The sequence below is a fragment of the Salvia hispanica genome, chromosome 3 (assembly GCF_029641045.1).
Source record: "Salvia hispanica isolate PSC_SH4W2 chromosome 3, Shi_PSC_v1, whole genome shotgun sequence".
Lineage (NCBI taxonomy): Eukaryota > Viridiplantae > Streptophyta > Magnoliopsida > Lamiales > Lamiaceae > Salvia > Salvia hispanica.
In genome coordinates this window covers 2,610,797-2,631,515 of record NC_142694.1, presented here as the reverse complement: position 1 = coordinate 2,631,515, position 20,719 = coordinate 2,610,797, and the positions used below count along the sequence as shown (strand labels likewise).

The following is a 20,719-nucleotide window of genomic DNA, read 5'->3' as shown; positions in this document are numbered from 1 at the left end:
TTGATTATTTTAATTGGAATAAGAAAAAGTGGTTAGATTTGTTAATTGGAAAAAGAAAATTATCTAAAATAAAAATGTCATTTTATTTAAGATAAACTAAAAAAAACGTGTCATTTTAGCTGAAAAGAAGGGAGCATTTATTTTATTATCATTGACCACAATTTATAATTCCGTATCTACCATATTGAATGCAGAGGAAATACATAAACTCATATTCGTCAAGCGTGCCATAAATAAATGAAGATTAGATTTTAAAATCAGACCGTCATAAATAAGCACAAAAAATAGCAAAGGCCGAAGCTTTCAAAGACATTAATCAACGGCCATGTTCAAAATATAGGCAGCGATGGTAAAGTACCTGTAAATGTTTCGCAATACAACCGATATACCAACAAAGATGACAACAAGGATAACACAAACTTAAAAACTATAAACACACATCAATTGAACATCACAACCAAAACTAGGACACCAGCAAACAAACCAACATAACAAAAAAACCACAAGCTAGTTTTCATGATTTTAGAACTGTTCTGATATTGGGATTTTCCTCACTCACTCGATCTATCAGTGTTTTCTCAACCACTGCCAACAAAAACCCGGACGAGAAAATTGCAATGTTTTGTTCCCTTACTTGTCATCGCTAGATGTTTCCTCTTTTTTCTCAGTCTCGTCCTTCTTGTCTTCCTTGGGCGCTGGCTCTTCTTCGGTCTCTGTTTTCTCTTCTTTGGCTTTTTCTTCAACGCTCAACTTTTCAATGAGATTGGCTGCGGCATCAGCTTCTTCTGCACTTTCTACACTAACCTTTGACAGAGACTCTGTGATTTCTTCAATCTTGTCTTTGAAAGATTTGCAGTCTGAACAAATACAAAAAAACAAAATGCGTATTAGAAGTAAGTTACTTCAAGACGTAGTACAGTGGGAGAAGAAAATCTTATAGAGTTAACATCTGCTTAAAAGCTACTCCCACAATCCCAAAGTAAGTTATTCGTATTCTTTACTGGGACGACCCGATATAAGCAATACATTTCGTCTAATAGCAAAATTTAATACTTTCAATCCCTCATACTTCAATGTCTCCTACTTTATTCTCTCGACATTTAATTCACTAAACAACATTATTAATTCTCACGTCCTAAGAAATGCCTCAATTAACTTGGGACAAAGGCAGTATGAACTATAATTCTAATGAGAGAAGATAAATGGCTAACAACCAAAGCAATGGAGCAAGTTATTCCACATGTAGAACATGAATCAATCTAAATGGCATTTCCAAATAACACATCAATCAAGTCACGAAATATCATTTCACCATGGTTCAAGTCTAACCATATTAATGAGGATGGCATATTCATAAATTTATATGGAAATCAGTTTTAAGTAATAGTTTAGGCATGCATTTAACAAGACAATATATTAAAGACATTACACAAACCAAAACACCATTTAAATATAACTAAGCCTATATGAAATGAACATGTATGAAACTACAATACATTCATCTGCTAGGGTAAGTGGTTAGAGAGTAACACAAAACAAAGATCAAAGTGCATACTGGCATTTAAGAGGGGAATAACCAATAAAAGGTACAGCAACTTACTCTCCACTGAGGCAAAACGAATACAGAATGTCTCCTGCTTTAGCTCTCCATCTGAAAAATCAGCGGCATGCCACACACAGGACTTGTCGTTCCCCTGATGCTCTTGTACGGTCATTGTGGGTTGAACTGCAATTGAAATGGAAAAGGCATAATTCAGTCTGGCATGTAGAATCTAACACCAATACTAATTCCTGATATCCTTTTTTATCAATTAAATTTTAAACAAAGAAACAAACTTCACACAAAAATTCATGAAGAAAAAAGTGATTTGCTAACCTAGATGGTTTGCACAGATCTTGAGAGTCTTGTTCTGCCTCATAACAAGCCTAATTTTGCTGGTCTCCTTGTGCTTGAGTAGCTTCACCATCCCTACTCCCCTCTCTTTCCATTGGTTAGCTTCCTTGTCGAATCTATACAACTTTGCTTTCCTACCAACAAACAAACAATTTATCATAAAATAATGCTAACTTCAAAATATAATCGGAATTGCCAGAAACACCCATAAACACATTCTACCGCATCAATTCTTTTAAGCACAAGAAAAAAACCATAGTAAAAATAGAGTTGAAATTCCAGCTGTGCTATGAATCATTAACACAGATTCATCCAATCCTAGATCAAAAACATCAATTGAAATGAACAACACCTTGACAGAATGAATCATCACATTTATCAATTCACTTCATCCTAAATCTAATCACACTGTACGATCGCACACCCATTCCATCAAATGCACAATATAAAACCTCCATCCACTGCACCAACCAACTATCAAACAACAAATGTTCAGCCAATCGCGCATACGACACTCTACTTCGATCCAAATTTTGAATCAGATTACTCACATCCTACTCCTAAACAGCGAATAACAAATTCAACTAATTCCACTAAACATATCTGAAATCAAATCCAGAGCTAAGAATACTCACAAATCGAGGAGAACATCTTCATCCTCTTCGCCTGTCGTAACGGCAACTTCCTGGAGCTTAACGATCGGAGCAATCTGAGCTCCGGTATCCTCGTCCTCCGCCGCCGGCTTCGAATCGTCCTCCTCCTCTTCCTCTCTCTTGAGAGCTGTCGGCTCAGTTGAGCTCGCCATTAGCGATGTAAGCGGAGGAAATAAGGCGGAAAAGGGGGAGAGAGAAGGCGAGGGATCCGGCGTAGGGTTAGGGTTTTGCAGATAGAAATAAAGGGAAGTGAGATTGATGACTGAAGAGTGACGAAGAGCGACAAAATAATTGAAGGGAACATCTTTATATGGGTTTCGAAAGGCCCAAGGCCCAATTAACTTGGGCTCTACACCACAACAAATTGGGCTTTGAAATTTTGATTAGGTTATTTACTTTTAAATTGTTATTTTATTATATTAACTATATACAAAATTATGTTTTTTGGTCAAAATTATGAGTTAACTAATATAGAATTTAGCAAATTTTTGTGGTTTTTAAATAATTATTACCCATTTTGAGAATCTCCGGGGAGATTGGCTCGGAATCATGATTTAAAATAAATTTGATTTTTATTTTCTAAATTTGGAAATTAGGGCTTCTTTCAAAACATTAGATTGGCTTACGATCAACATATATCATAGTAGTATAAGATAGGACACTTGAATGGGCCAATGTAGTAAGTGATTGAGATAGATTGGACCAAAATATATACTCCCTCGTCCGTCCATCATTAAGAGTATTACTCCCTCGGTCCGCAAATAAGAGTCTCATTTTTCCATTTTAATCTGTCCGCGAATAGGAGTCCCGATTCACTTTTACCATAAATGGTAATAAGGTCTCACCTTCCACTAACTCATTTCACTCACATTTTATTTAAAACTACTATATACAAGTGAGACCCTATTCTACTAACTGTTTGGTACCCATTTTTTTAAACATTTCTTAAAATTCGTGCCGCCAAGAAATGTGACTCCTAATGTCGGACAGAGGGAGTATTTTTTTGGGGCACGATTTGTAAGAGAAATATCTGAAAAAATTTAATAAAATATAAATCTCATTTGTGGATATTAGTTTAAATGAAATGTGAATGAAATGAGTTAGTGAATGTGAAGCCTAGTACTACTATTTATAGTTAAAATGAATCGAGACTCTTATTCATGAACAAATTAAAACAGAAAAATGGAGCTCCTAACTGAAAATAGAGGGAGTATTTACTTTATATTTTGGTCACTTTAATATTTTTAAAATTTATATTTGAATTTATTCGTATTTATTCCACATCAAAATATTGATCCCATTTGAATATGTAATAATATATCGTTGATATTTTTAACTAAATGACATCATCATGAATAAGCGGCATTGTTCAAATCGTCAACAGTTAAGTCCACGTATTTTGTAGGTTTTTAAAATTGGAAGACAGACAAATTTTGAATAAATTTATGATTTTCCAACAAATATCAAATATTTAAAGATTTTGACTTATTCTGAATAAATAAAATACAGTAAGTACAACGTAGTAGTTATAACATTTTTCCTCCAAACGATTGGCTAAGTATAGAGACGAAAGTCAATTTATTTCTCTCATTCAACTTTTGTTTGGCGTTACATGATGTCTCTTAAATTCAGTTAATTATGCCATAAATCAATAAATTATGTTTGATTTTGAACTTTGATAGTGTCGATGACTGGACATTAGTAACGTATAGAATTTTTGTCCAATCAATCATGTCATATGACTCATATCTAGAGACATTTCAACTTGTACAAATTTTATTGAGTAAATTATGTTTTCAATCAGTAGACAAATTTTATTGAGTAAATTATGTTTTCAATCAGTAAAGCTATACAGTCAAATTTTGTACAATTAAAAATTGGTTTATTTGAGAAAAAATATAATTTATTTATAGATTTAATTAAAAAGTATAGGTATATATATAGTATATAGAACGTTCATAATATTATGGTATTTGTGTATAATTTTTTAAATTTTTTTGAATCATAAAATATAATTAATGCATATTTAATTCAAATTTAAAAAATAATAGAGAAATAATTTAAATATAAAAATAAAAAAATTGAAAATGAGGCCAAAAATTAATAAAGTGTTTTTAATTTGCTAACTAACTATATTTATTATTTTAATATTTAATTAATACATCAAAATTATTAATACTCCGTATAATCTTGTTTTGGTTGTATAAAATTTAGTTGTTTATCATTACTTTTTGGAAAAATATATGTAGTAATTAATATGGTAAGTTGCAATTGATAATTAGATTGACCATTTTATATTATGGACTAGTTTAGTTAACGAGTTTGACTAAACAACACTTAAAACAAGCTATGATAGAATAAAGATTCATTAACGACTCTAATAAAGAAGTACTATGTGAAACGGGAGTTACTGATCGACAAGCTTATGATCAAATTATAAAACACGCTAACTCAAAATTAACGATATAGTTATGAAACAAAATTCATAGGACCATACACGATGAAAAAGGTCTTTGTCAGTGTCAGAAGAAATATAATACATTTATCAATAGTGCTGACAACAGATGGCTATCAAATACTCCCTCCGTTCCATAGTAATAGGGGCGTTTTTCCATTTCCATTCGTTCCATAGTAATAAAGTCACTTCCATTTTTAGTAAAAGTCAACAAATTTTTCCACACCTACTTTACTCTCTCTTACTTTTTTCTATCTTCATCTCTCTACCTTTTTCATTTTCCACTTTATTCTCTCTTTACTTAACCCACCCAACACAATTTTTCTTAATCTCCGTGCCGAAAAGTTTTGCCTACATTACTATGGAACAGAGGGAGTAATAGAAATGAAGTCATGTCCCAATGGTTCAGGCTGAGGCGGAGCTTCCCCGCTGTGGGTTGACAACAACTCCAAATACCAAATCTATAAATATATAAAAGCGGAATACCAAAGAATCTATTTTCCCCCGCCCAGTTTCATAAAATATTGTTCACTTCATTATAAAATTTCATTAGCATATACTCCCTCCGTCCCAGATAATTTGGGACACTTTGACCCGGCACGGGTTTTAAGAAATGTAATGGAAAGTGAGTTGAAAAAGTTGGTGGGATGTGGGTCCTACTTTTAAAGTTTTAGTTTTATAATAAAATATAAGTAGGAATGAGTTAGTGGAATATGAGGTCCACTACCAAAAATGGTAAAAGTGAAGTGGGACAAATTATGTGGGACGGCCCAAAATGGAATACTGTGTCGAATTATCTGGGACGGAGGGAGTAATATACTACTCCCTCCGTTCCATATTAATGGAGGCATTTCTTTTCGGCACGGAGATTTAAAAAAATTGTGTTAGGTGAATTAAGTAAAGAGAGAATAAAGTGGAAAATGAAAAAGGTTGAGAGATGAAGAGAGGAAAAAGTAAGAGAGAGTAAACTAGACGTAGAAAAATATGCTGACTTTTACTAAAAAGAGAAATGACTCTATATATTACTATGAACGTACCAAAATGACAAAATGACTCTATTACTATGGAACAAAGGGAGTACTATATTATCACATGATTATTATGAGTATATACAATAAAGAATTGTCAAATCAATCAAATCATTCTTATATATATCCAATGGTTACAATGAAAATTCTCTTAAAGATTGACAGATGCATAAAATAAGACAAGTGGTCTCTCTCTCAATTTATGATATTGTCCACCATGATTATATCATTTGTTACAAAATCGTTGGTCAATAAATATTTTATTTAATATTTAAATATATTTTATATATTAAATGAAATATATATATAAGTTATATCAAAATACATATTTTTTAATCCTCTACAAATAGAGATCACATTTGCTATTGTTTCATTCATAAAAAAAATCTCTATTTTTCTTCACATATAATCTTTCTTCTATTTTACAATTTCTCATTTTTTTTTAATTTATTCACTATGGATGATGAGAATAACATGTTCTTCAATTCTATGAATTTTTTTGAGTATATTGTATAAATCTTTTAGCATGTATTAAAAAAATTTAATGTAAGATGCATGGCATAATATGTTGTCATTAAATAAAACACCATTATACATAAACCAATGGTTAATAAACAAATCAATGTACCAAATGGCAAAATCTCATTGGTTGATAAATATTTTTTTTAATTTAAATATCTTTTATCTATTATATTAAATAATTATAAATATTATACCAAAATTCATAATTTTTCATCCTCTATAAATCGAGACTGCATTTGCTATATTTTTTTTATCATAAAAAAATCATCCTTTCTCCTCATATAATCCTTCTTTAGTGTAATTTTTAATTGTGTAGTCTTCTTTGTTGTTCACTATGAATAATGATGAGAGTAATATATTCTCCGATTCTCAAAATTTCTATTATTAATTTTCATCCTAGGTTTTGAGCACCAATTATGTATTTTCAATTTCGTATTTCAATTATTGTAATTTATGTTGTTTATTTTATAATTTTTAGTTTATCATTTATTGTGCTTTTTTATTAATTTTTATCATGCAATAATCAATATTTCATGTAATAATATTAATACAAATAATAATAAAAATAAATATATAATGGCGTAGTTGGATAGTCACTGATAAATTATCAAAAAATGTATAGTTGAGTTGGATGAATATTTAGCATATCTTAAAATATGATAGTTCATTCTTTTTTGGGTTCTCTTATACATATATGATTCAAAATGTAAATTGTCCATTGTACAAAACAAAGCTTGATTGATTGACTAATTTACAATCAATCAAAGATAATAAAAAATTCCAAAAGTTACATCATTTATTTAGCTTCCTAAAGACGTTTAAGAAGCTTTTTTAATCCCCTGCAAATAGATATCACATTTGCTATAGTTTCATTCATTAAAAAAATCTCTATTTTTCTATACATATAATCTTTCTTCTATTCTACAATTTCTCATTTTTTTAATTTATTCACCATGGATGATGAGAATAACATGTTCTCCAATTCCATGAATTATTTTGAGTATATTGTATAAATCTTTTAGCATGAATTAAAAAAATTTATTGTAAGATGCATGGCATAATATGTTGTCATTAAATAAAGCACCATTATACATTTGAAACTACACATAAAAAACATGAAGGGGTGTTATTGGTGTGATTAATAAGATGCTACCGCATAAACCAATGGTCAATAAATAAATCAATGTACCAAATGGCAAAATCTCATTGGTTGATAAATATTTTTTTAAAATTTAAATATCTTTTATCTATTATATTAAATAATTATAAATATTATACAAAAAATTCATAATTTTCATCCTCTATAAATCGAGACCGCAATTGCTATATTTTTTTATCATAAAAAATAATCTTTTCTCATATAATCCTTCTTCTTTTAGTGTAATTTTTAATTTTGTAGTCTTCTTTGTTGTTCACTATGAATAATGATGAGAGTAATATATTATCCGATTCTCAAAATTTCTGTTATTAATTTTCATCCTAGGTTTTGAGCACCAATTATGTATTTTCAATTTCGTATTTCAATTATTGTAATTTATGTTGTTTATTTGTGTATTTTATAATTTATAATTCATCATTTATTGTGATTTTTTATTAATTTTGATCATGCAATAATATTCATGTAATAATATTATTGCAAATAATAATAAAAATAAATATATAATGGTGTGGTTGGATAGTCACTGATAAATTATCAAAAAATGTATAGCTGAGTTGGATGAATATTTAACATATCTTAAAATATGATAGTTCATTCTTTTTTTGGGTTCTCTTATACATATATGATGCAAAAAGTAAATTGTCAATTGTACAAAACAAAGCTTGATTGATTGACTAATTTACAATCAATTAAAGATAATAAAAAAGTCCAAAAGTTACATCAATTACTTAGCATCCTAAAAACGTTTAAGAAGCTTTGCACAAACCTAAATAAAAGGCAATTGCATACATTTAGCCAATTTCAGTAGATTTTTTAACATGTGACATAGAAATAAACCAAAATTTGTAGAGCCAAAATTTTCTGGTTTTATTGTATCGATTGAATTTGTAGAGCCAAAATTTTCATATAACTTTAAGGGTTCAGCTTATTTTGTATATTTATTTTGTTTTTATAAAATTTTATTTCTCATTCATAAATTTAGTGCTAATATTTAAATTTGTGCACGTTTGTGATAGATTATGTATTGTTAAATTGAATGAACAATGTCTCAATTAAAAATACTTATCTATATAGGGGAGCATTAGGGTGACACCATGTTTAGAGTGACACCATAACACTAATCCTAGCCCTTAAGATGGATGCCTAGGATTGAATTGATGAAATATAGTTCGGATTGCAGTCTTATGTGTTGGATATTGCAGGCGTGGGTCCCAAAAATTTAAATCAGAAACGGATTTGGTAATATGTAAACTACAAATAATACTTAGTAATACTGCAATATTTATAGAGTAATACTGCAATCTGGTAAGGAAAAAAAATATTACGAATGATGCAGAAGCGTAACACTGCAATATTCATATAGAGATGGTAAACATGTAAAAGTATTAATTGAATAAGTATTACTTAAAACTATTAACTTTTTTTTATATCTTTTATGAAAATTTATCAGAATTAGCATGCTGAAAAAGATTTACTCATATAGTATTATATAAAATGTTGGAAAATTATATATCACCACTAAATTATTCTATTCATTATACCATTTTTAGATTACAAACATATCTATGTTGTGGCCGAGCATACGATGACCTCATAGCTTCTCCCATCAACTAAAATAGTTTTATTAAAGTAACAATTTAGTCTTTGTGACAAAAATATCCTATTCTCAAATCACATATGCATTTCATTGTCAATTTCACTTTTTAATTGATTGATTGATAATTTGGTATGGTTACGATTTCCAATTACGAGCGTGCAGCTATCTTTTTTGTTGTTTAATTTTCTTCCACACAAAAGTGAGGTCCTGCAATAAATTTACTACATAAAAATAATATATGGTGAGACAGTCATGCCCACTATATTGAGAATGAAATGCCCATAATTTTCAGAAAATGATAGTAGTAATGTGTAATTTAATAATATAATATATACAATTTGGATATTCTACGACGAATCAACGAATCGTTACATTGTAATATCTGTGTTTGGATAGCGTTATGGTTTACATGATAATGTTGTAACAGGAGAGTGATCAATTGCTAACTTATCATTTAATTGTTAATTATAACTAATTTAAGGTAATAGGATTTTAGAAAATGAGTGGTCTACAATTTGCCACGTGTAATTTTCATTTTTATTAATTAAATAAAAAAAGATAAAAAAAATTCAAATTAGGGTTTTTGATGAAAATGTCAATATAGTGTTCCGAAAATATCAACACAATGCTTTGAGAATGTCAACACAATGCTTTAAGAATGTTAACTCATTGCTTATATTGACATTCTACATGTATTATATTGACATATTTTATATAGTATGTTGACATTTCTGCTTGTACGAAAAAATAAAAAAATTTCAAATTTTTTTCAAATTTTGACGTCGGAACATATGCATGTAGGATATCGTTTGAATCCTTATGAAATTATCTTTAATTTGATATATGTTATATGAATTTAAAGTTTTGAGATTTCTTTTAAAAGTTAGTTATAAATAAACATGTAGTTAATTGACATTAATATCCCTATTGATATTTTTTGGAATTAATCCTATGTCCTTATTGACATTTTTCGTTGATCGTATTGACATTTAGGGATTAATGATCTAAACCCTTAATTTGAATATCTAATGGCTATTATTTAGTTGTAGTTAGCAATATAACACTCTCCTGTCTTGATATAATGTATATATGAACACGAAATTATTTTGTTTTACCAAAATTAACACATGCAACAAAGTGACATGCAAAATTGAGAGAGGTAGAATTTGATGGTTATTTTATCAGTCACGAATCTAGAAATCAAAATTTGTAAAATATGACACAACTAAAGAGCATCGTTATCAGCATCAGAACGCATAGGCTGTGGAGCTAGCTATCGTCGCTAGCAAAGAATAGCAGACAAAGAATATAAGTGAACCCATGGTTGGAGCGTAATTACCACAATGTGGGGTCGACAACATCATCAAATACCAAATCTTGAAATTTTCCGGTCCTCATGGGCTGAAAGTGGGATCGATCAACTTCTCCAACCCGCTTTATATTGTCCATTGTATAGTGGTCGAGAGTAACTTTCAATTGAATATCCTCCATTAGGCTTTTTACTAACCAAAAAAAGTGTGTATACTTTTTGTCTTTGAAAATAATGCATAAAATGCAACAATAAAGGAAGTCATGGGAATGATTACTAATTTTTTCCGTATTTGATTTGATTTTATTGTTATAGATAAATAACTTTTTATTCAAACACTCAAAAAGTCAATTATACTTATACCTATAAATAAAATACTTACGAATTCTAATTTTAACATAAAAAATTATTCAAAGAAAAAAATTATTAGCGTCGTTGAGTATTTAGCAGTGGCGGATCCAAGATTCATAAACAAAGGGGGCGAAATATGTATTAGTAGGTTGGTTTAGGGCGAAAATGACATTTTTATTTTTTATTTTTGAAGCGACGTCGGGGCAAACGGAGAGGGCAGATATGATAATTTTACGTCCGGATAAGAGAAAATTAGTCGCACGGAGGGGGCAACCAACCGCCCCCTCCGTTCCCTAGATCCGCCAGTGGTATTTAGTTAATGAATAAAAATATTATAAAAAATATTAAACAAAAAGGAAAACATTGAAATTGTAAGTATTTTAATTATAAAATTAATTTTTTAATACTAGTCGTTGTAAAAGTCAATTAACCTAATCTATGTCTTTAGACTGCATACTCACCCATCCCAAGTTAATTAATTTGTAGTGAAGTAGTATTTCTTTTTGAAACATCAAATTAATTTACTCATTTTCTTTCGCCAAAATAATTAAATCTTATTCTCTTTTCTAATTTATTAATATATTTTAGACTTTATTATTCTCTTATATCATACAGTATTTTATTCTCTTCTCTACTTTAATTCTCTCTTATCTCTTTTGCTTTATTTTATCCTCGTGTTATCTATAGTCAATGCTATTCAAAACATTTGTAATTAATTTCACATAATTAAAAGCATGTGTGATTTTCTTAATAATAGGAGTGAACGCAATATTCATAATTAATTTGAATAATCGATTCTAACCAAATTAAAATATAAAATTCCGTTTAAATATTTCTAATTGAAATCCTTATCCTCACCTAACCTTCTACAGAAGAAAAGCAATAATAGAAAATAAACATAATTACACCACTTGTTTAACATTGGAACATCATTGAGAATATATTAACATTTTCATCAATAAAGTGAAAAGCAAAAACATATATATAAAGCACAGCCAAATCAACTGAATCTTCACATTAGTCAAGTTGGTTAAATTTCATTATCTTTCTGATCAATATCCTTACATACATACCTAATATTTTGAGTGACGCTTACTACATTTTCAATCAAATACCTCTCTCTCTATATATATATATATAATCATCATTCTCTCAATTCCCAGTCAAAGGCAAATTTACTTAAAGAGTTGCTAAATTCCAATTTTGATAAAATGGGAACAAGTAGAATTCTTGTTGTAGGTGGAACCGGTTACATGGGGAGGAGGATTGTGAAGGCCAGCCTAGCGGAGGGCCACCCGACCTACATTCTAAGGCGGCCGGAAATCGGGATGGACATCGAGAAGCTGCAGGTGCTGCTGGAGTTCAAGAGGCAGGGGGCCGTGCTGGTCGAGGGGTCGTTTTCCGATCACCAGAGCCTGGTGGAGGCGGTGAAGCAAGTCGACGTGGTTGTATGCACCATGTCCGGGGTGCATTTCCGGAGCCATAATTTGCTGATGCAGCTTAAGCTTGTTGATGCTATTAAAGATGCTATTAAAGAAGCGGGAAATATCAAGGTTTTTTTCGTATGTGTATTATTTTTATAGAAATTTAAAGATTGTGTCGCGATAGGCTCAAATAGTCGAATATTGAGATCCATAGATGCATACTAGCTATTGCTATATCAATTCTCAAATACATTAATATCAATTGACATCACAAAACATATAAGCTCTTGATACAATATCAATTCTCTGATTCATGAATATCATGAACTAATATATTTATGATGTCAACTGATATTGATATTAACGTATCAGAGAATCAATGTGTTGTTCACTACATAATCTAGGATAGATAGTAGCATGATTAATCATCCTAGCCATCCCTCTAAGAGAAATAGTCTTGCCTTTAATTAGTGAGATTTAGTACCGTTTTATTGTTGGTATTTTTTTTTATCATCTGCACAACTTAATTGGTTGTTACTTTTTCATTCGAATAGTTAATTTTAGATAAACATTTGGAATTTAATTTTAGTACAGTATAGCAATGATAATAAAAATCAAAAATAGATTTTTTTAGGATTTAACTTTACTCAACAAATGGTTAGTAGTGGATGAGTGAAGTAAAAGCAGTGTCATTTTAAATGTATGGTGTCTGTGGAAGTTGTGCGGATCATACTACAAAAAATGTAAAATTGGCATATTGTTATGAATTGATTGAAAACGAAATTGTGGAACAAAATTCGTTTTTTTATTTTTATTTACGAGCTATGGACCTATAGTAATTATAGACATTAGACTAAATAGATTACCATTTTGTAAAAGAAATTAGCATACGACTAGAATTACCATTTGTTAAATATTCTGAGACTTTTAATCGTGGACGAAAGAGAGTAGTTGATTAGCGTTGACTGCAGCGTTTCTTGCCTTCGGAGTTCGGCATGGATCCCGCACAAATGATGCACGCGCTTGAGCCAGGTAGGGTCACATTCGACGAGAAAATGACGGTAAGGAAGGCCATCGAGGCGGCCAACATCCCCCGCACCTACATCTCCGCCAACTGCTTCGGCGTCTACTTCGTCGGCAACCTCTCTCAGATGGGGACCCTCCTCCCCCCCAAAGACAAAGTCCTCATCTACGGCGATGGCAACGCCAAAGCCGTCTTCATGGACGAGGACGACATCGCCACTTACACCATCAAGTCCGTTGACGACCCCCGCGCCCTCAACAAGACCGTCTACATCCGCCCCCCGAAAACATCCTCTCCCAGCGAGAGCTCGTCCAGATATGGGAGAATCTTTCCGGGAACACGTTGGAAAAGACCTCCATTTCCGGCCAAGACTTTCTTGCTCTCATGAGAGGTATGTTTTTTTTTTTTTTTTTTTTTTTTTTCATGAAGAGAAACGACTCAACTAACTTGAGAGAGCCTAAAAAGGAATACAACTCAACTATCATGAAATGCAGATGCTGACTATGTTGGCCAAGTTGGATTAGGCCATTTCTATCACATTTTCTACGACGGCTGCCTCACAAGCTTCGAGATAGGGGAAGACGGGGAAGAAGCTTCTACACTCTATCCGGAAGTCCAGTATAAGCGCATGGATGAATACTTGAAAATTTATCTTTAAATATATTGCTCAATAAAACTACTCTCAAATTGTTCACAATTCTGTATAATACAGTATATTAGCAAATTAAGTTAGGTACATCCTCATCGATTTTGAAGTGGTTTGTGTTTGAAACCTGATCCGGAGACGCCTATGAAGTCGTAGCGTAGCTACTTCTGGAGTTGAGATCAAACTTGTTGGATATTTTAGTGTAATTGGGTTAACTTGATTGATCAGTATTATCATGATGATACATCATATAAGTATGTAAGTGCGGAGTGCACGTTTATTTGAATTCATTATGATGGACGGGGGTCCGGGGGCAGCGCCCCTGGTTGGGGTCGAGCTGTGTAAGAAATTCATCCGGAAATGTAATTTCTGAAAGTCAAAGGACTAATTTGCAATTTCGGAAACCTTTTGAAAATTAGTTATTTTCGGTTTTCCTCCAACAGATGCACTGGTTCATCTTCTTCTTCTTAATCTGATCGATTCTTTTGGTTCTAAATACTTCTCGAACATCAACATACAGAAGCTCTGATTTCTCTGAATTGTATCCGATCAAATATTTTGGTAGAACCACCGAAATTGATTTGATCTGAAAGTGATTTATCACGACTTTCAGATTATCCGTTTTTGTTCAATATTCATAATCTCCCTAACAAAACTCGCTTGATGTCTTTTGTGTCACGTGCTTCCTCTCCGTTGACGGTGTGAATGAAGCTCGATAGCGCCAAGTTGAAGGCTGTTAGCTGAGCTTTAGTCGAGTGATTCGAGTTAGCAGAAAGGCTCAGTTGAGCTCTTTCTGGTGCCATTGCAAGTACTTCCCCTGTGCTTCTATTCTCATTTGCAATCTCTTCTGCACCTGTTTTTAGTGCTTGTACTTGCAATGTGCATGTACGGATTCTCTACAAACACCAACTTTGAGCCATAGAAGAAATTAGTACTAGATGAATTTTGTGAATAGCTCATATTTTCTCTCTAGTTTAATGTAATTTTCCAATCCTTATGAATCCGTAATGAAATTGATTGACCATCTGATCCCACCTAAATCTGCTCATTAATTGATTCAAGTAGTTAAAACAAACACTCACCACGTTCCCTTATAGTTGAGTCATTTTTCCATTTCGAGAAGTTCCTTCATAGTTGAGTCATTTTCATAGTAACTTTTTTCTTTTTCTTACTTTACTCTCTCTTACTTTATTCTCTCTACTTTATTCACTTTTTACTTTATTCTCTCTACTTTTTTCTCCTTCTTACTTTTTTATCTATTTATTTAACACACTCAATATTTGAATCTTAAACTCCGTGCCGAAAAGTTTTGTCTCAACTATGAGGGAACATGGGGAGTAATTACTTTAGAGCTAATTGTTGTTGCTATTCAAAAATTCAACTCCAAACTATTATAATGAGGTAGAAATAAAGTTTAGTAGGATGTGTCACATGGTTAAAGCATTGTGGTGAATGAGTAGAGAAGCAATCAAAATCAAAGCACGCCAATCTTTACTTGATTTAACCCAATCATAGAAAAAAAAAGTTAGAAGTTCACTCACTGTTTGTCCTATACTTTTTTCAAATGTCAAAAGCTTTTAAATATTACTAGTTGGAAAAAAATGGATTACACATTTACATTTTACACGTGACTAAATCCCAACAACAATTCGTATCTTATCCATAATTTAATTCAATTTATGACTTCTATTTGCGTGTAATATTCAACGTCTAACTTTACAAGGTTCTTCTTATTGAGGATTATTTCAAACGAATTTATTAAATTGGAGCTAATTTTAGGATTAGAATGTGAAATAAAAAATAGATTTGTTTTTAAATATCTCATGACAAAAAATACTGTATAATAAGTATAATATATTTTTAATATTTTTCAACCAATTAACATTTTTTATTTAGAAATAAGAGATGGAGTATCACTTAATCCATTTGTGGTGACACCACGTATAATTTTTCAACTATCATGTTAAATGCACTTTCACGTATATACTCACAATTTAATAAATATAAATAAATTTTAACTGTATGATTTTTTCTCTATTTAAAAAAAATTGGAAAAAGATTCGACCAAATTTTATACTGTAGTTTTTTTTGGTTGCACGAAACTAATTTAATACTAATACTTTAATATGGATTCGCTTTTATTCAAAGTTTTGGAGTTACATTGTGGTATGTGTAATAAATCTTCAAAGTTAATGAATAGTGTTGATTAATAATTATATTCCAAATAAATTGCAACAATAATTAGCAACATTCCAAATTAGTACATTCCAAATTAGTACTACTATTAAATTGCAACCAATAAATTTGCAACATAGAGTGTCGAAATTATATTCCAAATTAGTACTACTATTTAATTGCAACCAATAAATTTGCAACATATAATGTCGAAAATATATTCCAAATCAGTACTAGTGTACTAGTACTACAAAAATGCAATCTATAGTGTCGAAAAATATATTCCAAATTTGTAGCACTATCATTGAATAATGATATGATCAAACTGAATTTCAAAACCAAAACCAGCTTAGTGTATTTTTCACTGCAGTCAAATTCAAGATCTAAATTCTATTAAAAAAACAAAAAAACAAAAAAACAAGAGAGTTGAGAAGTACACTCACCAAGAACTGAATTGGTGGAGATGCTTTAATATGCAAATCTGGACTGGACATCTGTCATTTCCTCCACAACATATCTTAGTTTACTCAGATGGTATTAAATCCCCATTAATTTCTTGTACTAATAATTAACTACTGTTTCATTCCTTTTTGCTTTAATCATTTTTCCAAATCCCACCCCACCCACTAACTTTGCCGGGATTCCACTATAACCTCCTGAGCTATGAAAAAGATCAAATTTTTATTATGATTTTGTCAAAATTTGGAGAACCCACAATTCTTTTGTCTGGGGTTCTTGATTTGTCAACAGATGGTGAAAGGAGGGAAACAATAACAGTAAGAAAGCAGGTAGTTGTTGTAGTTACCTTTCACTTTCTAATTTTCATTTTCTTGCTGTTACTAATATTTTATTTATTGGTGTTACCAATTTCTTGAGCAAGTAAAGTAATTAATGGTTGAAAGGGAGAGTTAGACTAAATAAAGTAGCTCAAGATTTGAATAAAGGGTTGACATAGATTGCCTCAGATCCAGGTTACTCAAAGTCTTCTTGTTGAGAAAAAAAAGTTTGCCTTTTTATTCAGGGTTTTCCTGTGATTCTTCAAACTTTTCCCCTCTCTCTCTCCATCAACCATTTTGTTGCTTCCCTGCTTTAATTCAGCTCAAATATTGTCATAAATTCCCAATCTTGATTTGTTTTCTTATTGTCAATTTTTTGACTTGTTTTGCTTCAGTTGACTGTTTGAGTAAAGAATGGATCTTGGTGATGATGGATTCCCCCTTTCTTGCTTCTTCATGTATTGAAGTTTGGAATAGTTTAATTAAGTGAATATTTGGGGGAATTGGATTGTTAGAGTGAGTTTAGTAGTTCACTTTTCTATGTGTGGTGACTTCCTTTTTTCAGTGATGGTGATTGGTATTCATTTTAAGCATGGCAGATCTAGGAAGTAATTTCTAATTATAAGCTTTTTTTGGTTTAGTTTGGATCATGGGCAATGGATTCTTGATCTTAAATGGTAGATTTTGCTTTCTGTTGGAGGGGGGTGGTGAGTTAATTTAACAATGACAGGTGATGTGGGAGTAGATGGGCTGCGGGGCAACCTTTCGTATATAGATAGTGATCTCGATGGAGGGGAGGCGTGGGGCGGTCTCGGTGCCATTTAGTTTAGGTAATTTCACTCTTGACTACCCGAAGAGTATGGAGGAAGAGGCGGCTACGGATGCTGAGATGAAGAGTTTGGGCAACTCTGTGGATGGAGACAATGATGATTGCAGCTTTGGTGACTCGGGGAGTGATGTTAGTTTCTCGGTGGCGTTGGGGTCGGGGGAGGTGAGGAGCGAGGGGTCTTCGTCTCTGGTGGCTACGATGTCTGAGGACGAGAGCCTCTGGCTGGCTCGGGATGTTGTGGTCCGCGACAGTGAGGAGGATGGGTCGTCTTCGTTGGAGGGTGATGCGATGCCTGATAGCTCCTGCTCGTTGTCGGTGGTGAGTGATGCTAGTAGTCTGTGTGGGGACGATTTCTTGGCGTTTGAGGCCAACTTCTTGGAGGTTGAGAGGGAGCTTGCTTCGAGAATACTTGTTTCGAGGAATCCGAGTGGTGATGATGCTGTTTTAGGCGATTCTCCGTCTGTATCCGCGGAAGGGGCTGCTGATGTTGCCGTCTCTAAAGCATTGAAGCCTGATGCTCGGTTGGAGAAGGGGCCGAGCGGGAGGGGAGGCCGGAGTATCTTTGAAGTGGATTGTGTGCCTCTTTGGGGTCTCACCTCTGTTTGTGGTAGGCGGCCGGAGATGGAAGATGCAGTCGCAGCTCTGCCTCGTTTGCTGAAAATCCCGATCCGGTTGCTGACCGGTGAGGATGGAGGGGGGACGACGACGTGCTTGAGCCATCTGACGGGCCACTTCTTTGGCGTGTACGACGGTCATGGAGGCTCTCAGGTGGATGTCTTTTTCGTGTTTTTTTATCACGCAGCGTCGTTGCAACGCGTTCGAGATATGATTGTGTCGTGTTTTCAGGTAGCTAACTACTGCCGTGATCGTCTGCATCTTGCTTTGAATGAAGAGTTGGATGTGATGATAAACAACCTTGATGATGATAATGCTAGCTGTGAAGAGAAGTGGAGGAGAGCTTTCACTAGATGTTTTCTCAAGGTCGACGATGAGGTCGGAGGGAAGGCCAGCCTCGAGCCGCTCGCACCCGAGACCGTGGGGTCCACGGCCATCGTTGCACTAGTGTGCTCTTCTCATATAATAGTGGCCAACTCTGGTGACTCGAGGGCCGTGCTCTACCGTGGCAAAGAAGCCATGGCCCTTTCCGTCGACCACAAGGTAACCGCCCGTAAGTTTTTAAAGTCCGTCTAACGTGCCCCCTAACTCTGTTTCCTCGTATCTTGCAGCCTAATCGGGAAGACGAGTACGCACGCATCGAAGCATCGGGAGGGAAGGTCATACAATGGAACGGTCATCGCGTCTTTGGCGTCCTTGCAATGTCGAGGTCTATCGGTACGCCTTCGCATTCCATTTCATTCCTACCGTCATTCCATAGTTTCGTGTCTGTCTCATTTGCTCGAACGTCCATTTTCCCGCGTGCAGGAGACCGGTATCTGAAGCCCTGGATCATCCCCGATCCCGAAGTGATGTTCGTTCCACGGACGAAGGACGACGACTGCCTCGTCCTGGCCAGCGACGGCCTTTGGGATGTCATGTCAAACGACGAGGCCTGTGATCTAGCGCGTAAAAGGATACTACTTTGGCACAAGCACAACGGCGCCTCCCTCCCGTTGGAACGGGGCGAGGCGATCGACCCCGCGGCTCAGGCAGCCGCGGAGTATCTCTCGAACCGGGCGACGCAGAAGGGCAGCAAGGACAACATCTCCGTTATTGTAGTAGACTTGAAGACTCAAAGAAAGATCAAGAACAAGACCTAGTCCTAGAATAAAGATAATTTCTTCTTTTAACCTTTTTATTTTTTTTCCTTAAATTAAATAATGTGACAAAAAAAATGTGATTTGTTTCGCCCATATGTTTTAATTATGGGCTATAGATTTGTGCAATTATAATGTAAAGTTTATTTAGTATAGTAGTATTCGGATTAGGGTTTTGGAACCCACGCGCCTTCGGCCTTAAGGTTCTGTGTGGTTTGCAGGCTATTGTATCGATCATAGTGTATATTATAGAATGAATGAAATGTTTTATTAATATGAGTAATTGATTATGATATAGCAAATCTATATCAAATCTGAAAAAAATATTACTACTCCATGTATTCTGTTAGGTCATTTTCAAAGTACAACCAAGCAATAGAGTTAATTTAATAATGTTATAGTATCTTTCTGTTGAGTCGCTTAACTAAATGCTTGTGTACATTAACTATTTTCTAGACATATAGATTCTTTCAATTTTATGAGAATCTTTTGGTGCAAGTTGACAAAACATTGGAAAATCATAAGTAGTACTCCCTCCATTAGGAGTCACACTTCCGTTTCTGCACCCGTTTTATAACAATGATAATAAATAATTAAAGTGGAGAAATGGTAAAATAAGAGAGAGAATAATGTAGAGAAAAGTAAAATAAGAGAGAATAATATAGAGAAAACTTTTTTCTACATTATTCTCTCTTATTTTACCATTTCTCCACTTTAACTATTTATTATCATTGTTATAAAACGAGTGTAGAAACGGAAGTGTGACTCCTAATGGGGGGACGGAGGGAGTACTAAGTTTATGCCAAATAAGAGGGATCTCATATAAGGTTGGAAAAATATTTAATATACTAAAATATCAGTACTATATAATTGTATACAAAAAATATTAAAATTAACAAAATCTCAATATACAATAATTTTCAGTATATATATTGCGATACACCAATAATTTGATACCAAATATGTATAACGATATGAAATAAAACTACGATAAAATGACATAACGAAACTTTTATATAGTCAATTTTCAATACAGATAGGGGGTGTTCAGTTTGCATGATTGTATCCGAGATTAAATTTATAGTGTATTTGGTTCATGAGCTTCAACCCCACAACTCAATCC

The 20,719-nt window shown here is 33.0% G+C and overlaps 2 protein-coding genes and 1 pseudogene across 5 annotated transcripts; 2 read left to right on the top strand and 1 right to left on the bottom strand.

Annotated features, from left to right (window-relative positions):
• Positions 1–285: 285 nt before the first annotated feature.
• Positions 286–2,822, bottom strand: LOC125216405 (ran-binding protein 1 homolog c-like). Its single transcript, XM_048118106.1, has 4 exons — positions 2,530–2,822; positions 1,877–2,028; positions 1,601–1,726; positions 286–857 (listed from the first exon to the last, which is right to left on the bottom strand). The coding sequence occupies exons 1-4, from the start codon at positions 2,697–2,699 to the stop codon at positions 631–633; spliced, it is 675 nt and encodes a 224-aa protein (XP_047974063.1). The 5' UTR covers positions 2,700–2,822; the 3' UTR covers positions 286–630.
• A 9,167-nt stretch (positions 2,823–11,989) lies between these two features.
• On the top strand, positions 11,990–14,415 carry LOC125216404 (isoflavone reductase homolog; annotated as a pseudogene). Its single transcript, XR_016136585.1, has 3 exons — positions 11,990–12,521; positions 13,364–13,807; positions 13,911–14,415. The product of XR_016136585.1 is annotated as an isoflavone reductase homolog (transcript).
• A 2,348-nt stretch (positions 14,416–16,763) lies between these two features.
• LOC125215215 (protein phosphatase 2C 50-like) lies at positions 16,764–19,875 on the top strand. Of its 3 annotated transcripts, none has more exons than XM_089068941.1 (5): positions 16,764–17,025; positions 17,744–18,610; positions 18,689–19,000; positions 19,069–19,174; positions 19,265–19,875. In XM_089068941.1, the coding sequence occupies exons 2-5, from the start codon at positions 17,801–17,803 to the stop codon at positions 19,597–19,599; spliced, it is 1,563 nt and encodes a 520-aa protein (XP_088925067.1). In that variant the 5' UTR covers positions 16,764–17,025; positions 17,744–17,800; the 3' UTR covers positions 19,600–19,875. The 3 variants fall into 3 exon arrangements, with proteins under 3 accessions (XP_088925067.1, XP_088925066.1, XP_088925065.1); XM_089068940.1 differs by having other exon boundaries at positions 16,765–17,025; positions 17,655–18,610; XM_089068939.1 differs by having other exon boundaries at positions 16,765–17,025; positions 17,409–18,610.
• The last annotated feature ends 844 nt before the right edge of the window (positions 19,876–20,719 follow it).

Bases quoted from the DNA above. Each gene is read 5' to 3' on its own strand.
- LOC125216405 (XM_048118106.1), bottom strand. From the start codon at position 2,699: ATGGCGAGCTCAACTGAGCCGACAGCTCTCAAGAGAGAGGAAGAGGAG. The intron at 2,029-2,529 runs GTGAGTATTCTT...GTTTGTTGGTAG, and splicing joins GAAGATGTTCTCCTCGATTT to GAAAGCAAAGTTGTATAGAT. The intron at 858-1,600 runs GTAAGTTGCTGT...GTATTTGTTCAG, and splicing joins TCGTTTTGCCTCAGTGGAGA to ACTGCAAATCTTTCAAAGAC.
- LOC125215215 (XM_089068941.1), top strand. From the start codon at position 17,801: ATGGAGGGGAGGCGTGGGGCGGTCTCGGTGCCATTTAGTTTAGGTAAT. The intron at 19,001-19,068 runs GTAACCGCCCGT...CGTATCTTGCAG, and splicing joins CCCTTTCCGTCGACCACAAG to CCTAATCGGGAAGACGAGTA. The intron at 19,175-19,264 runs GTACGCCTTCGC...TCCCGCGTGCAG, and splicing joins TGCAATGTCGAGGTCTATCG to GAGACCGGTATCTGAAGCCC.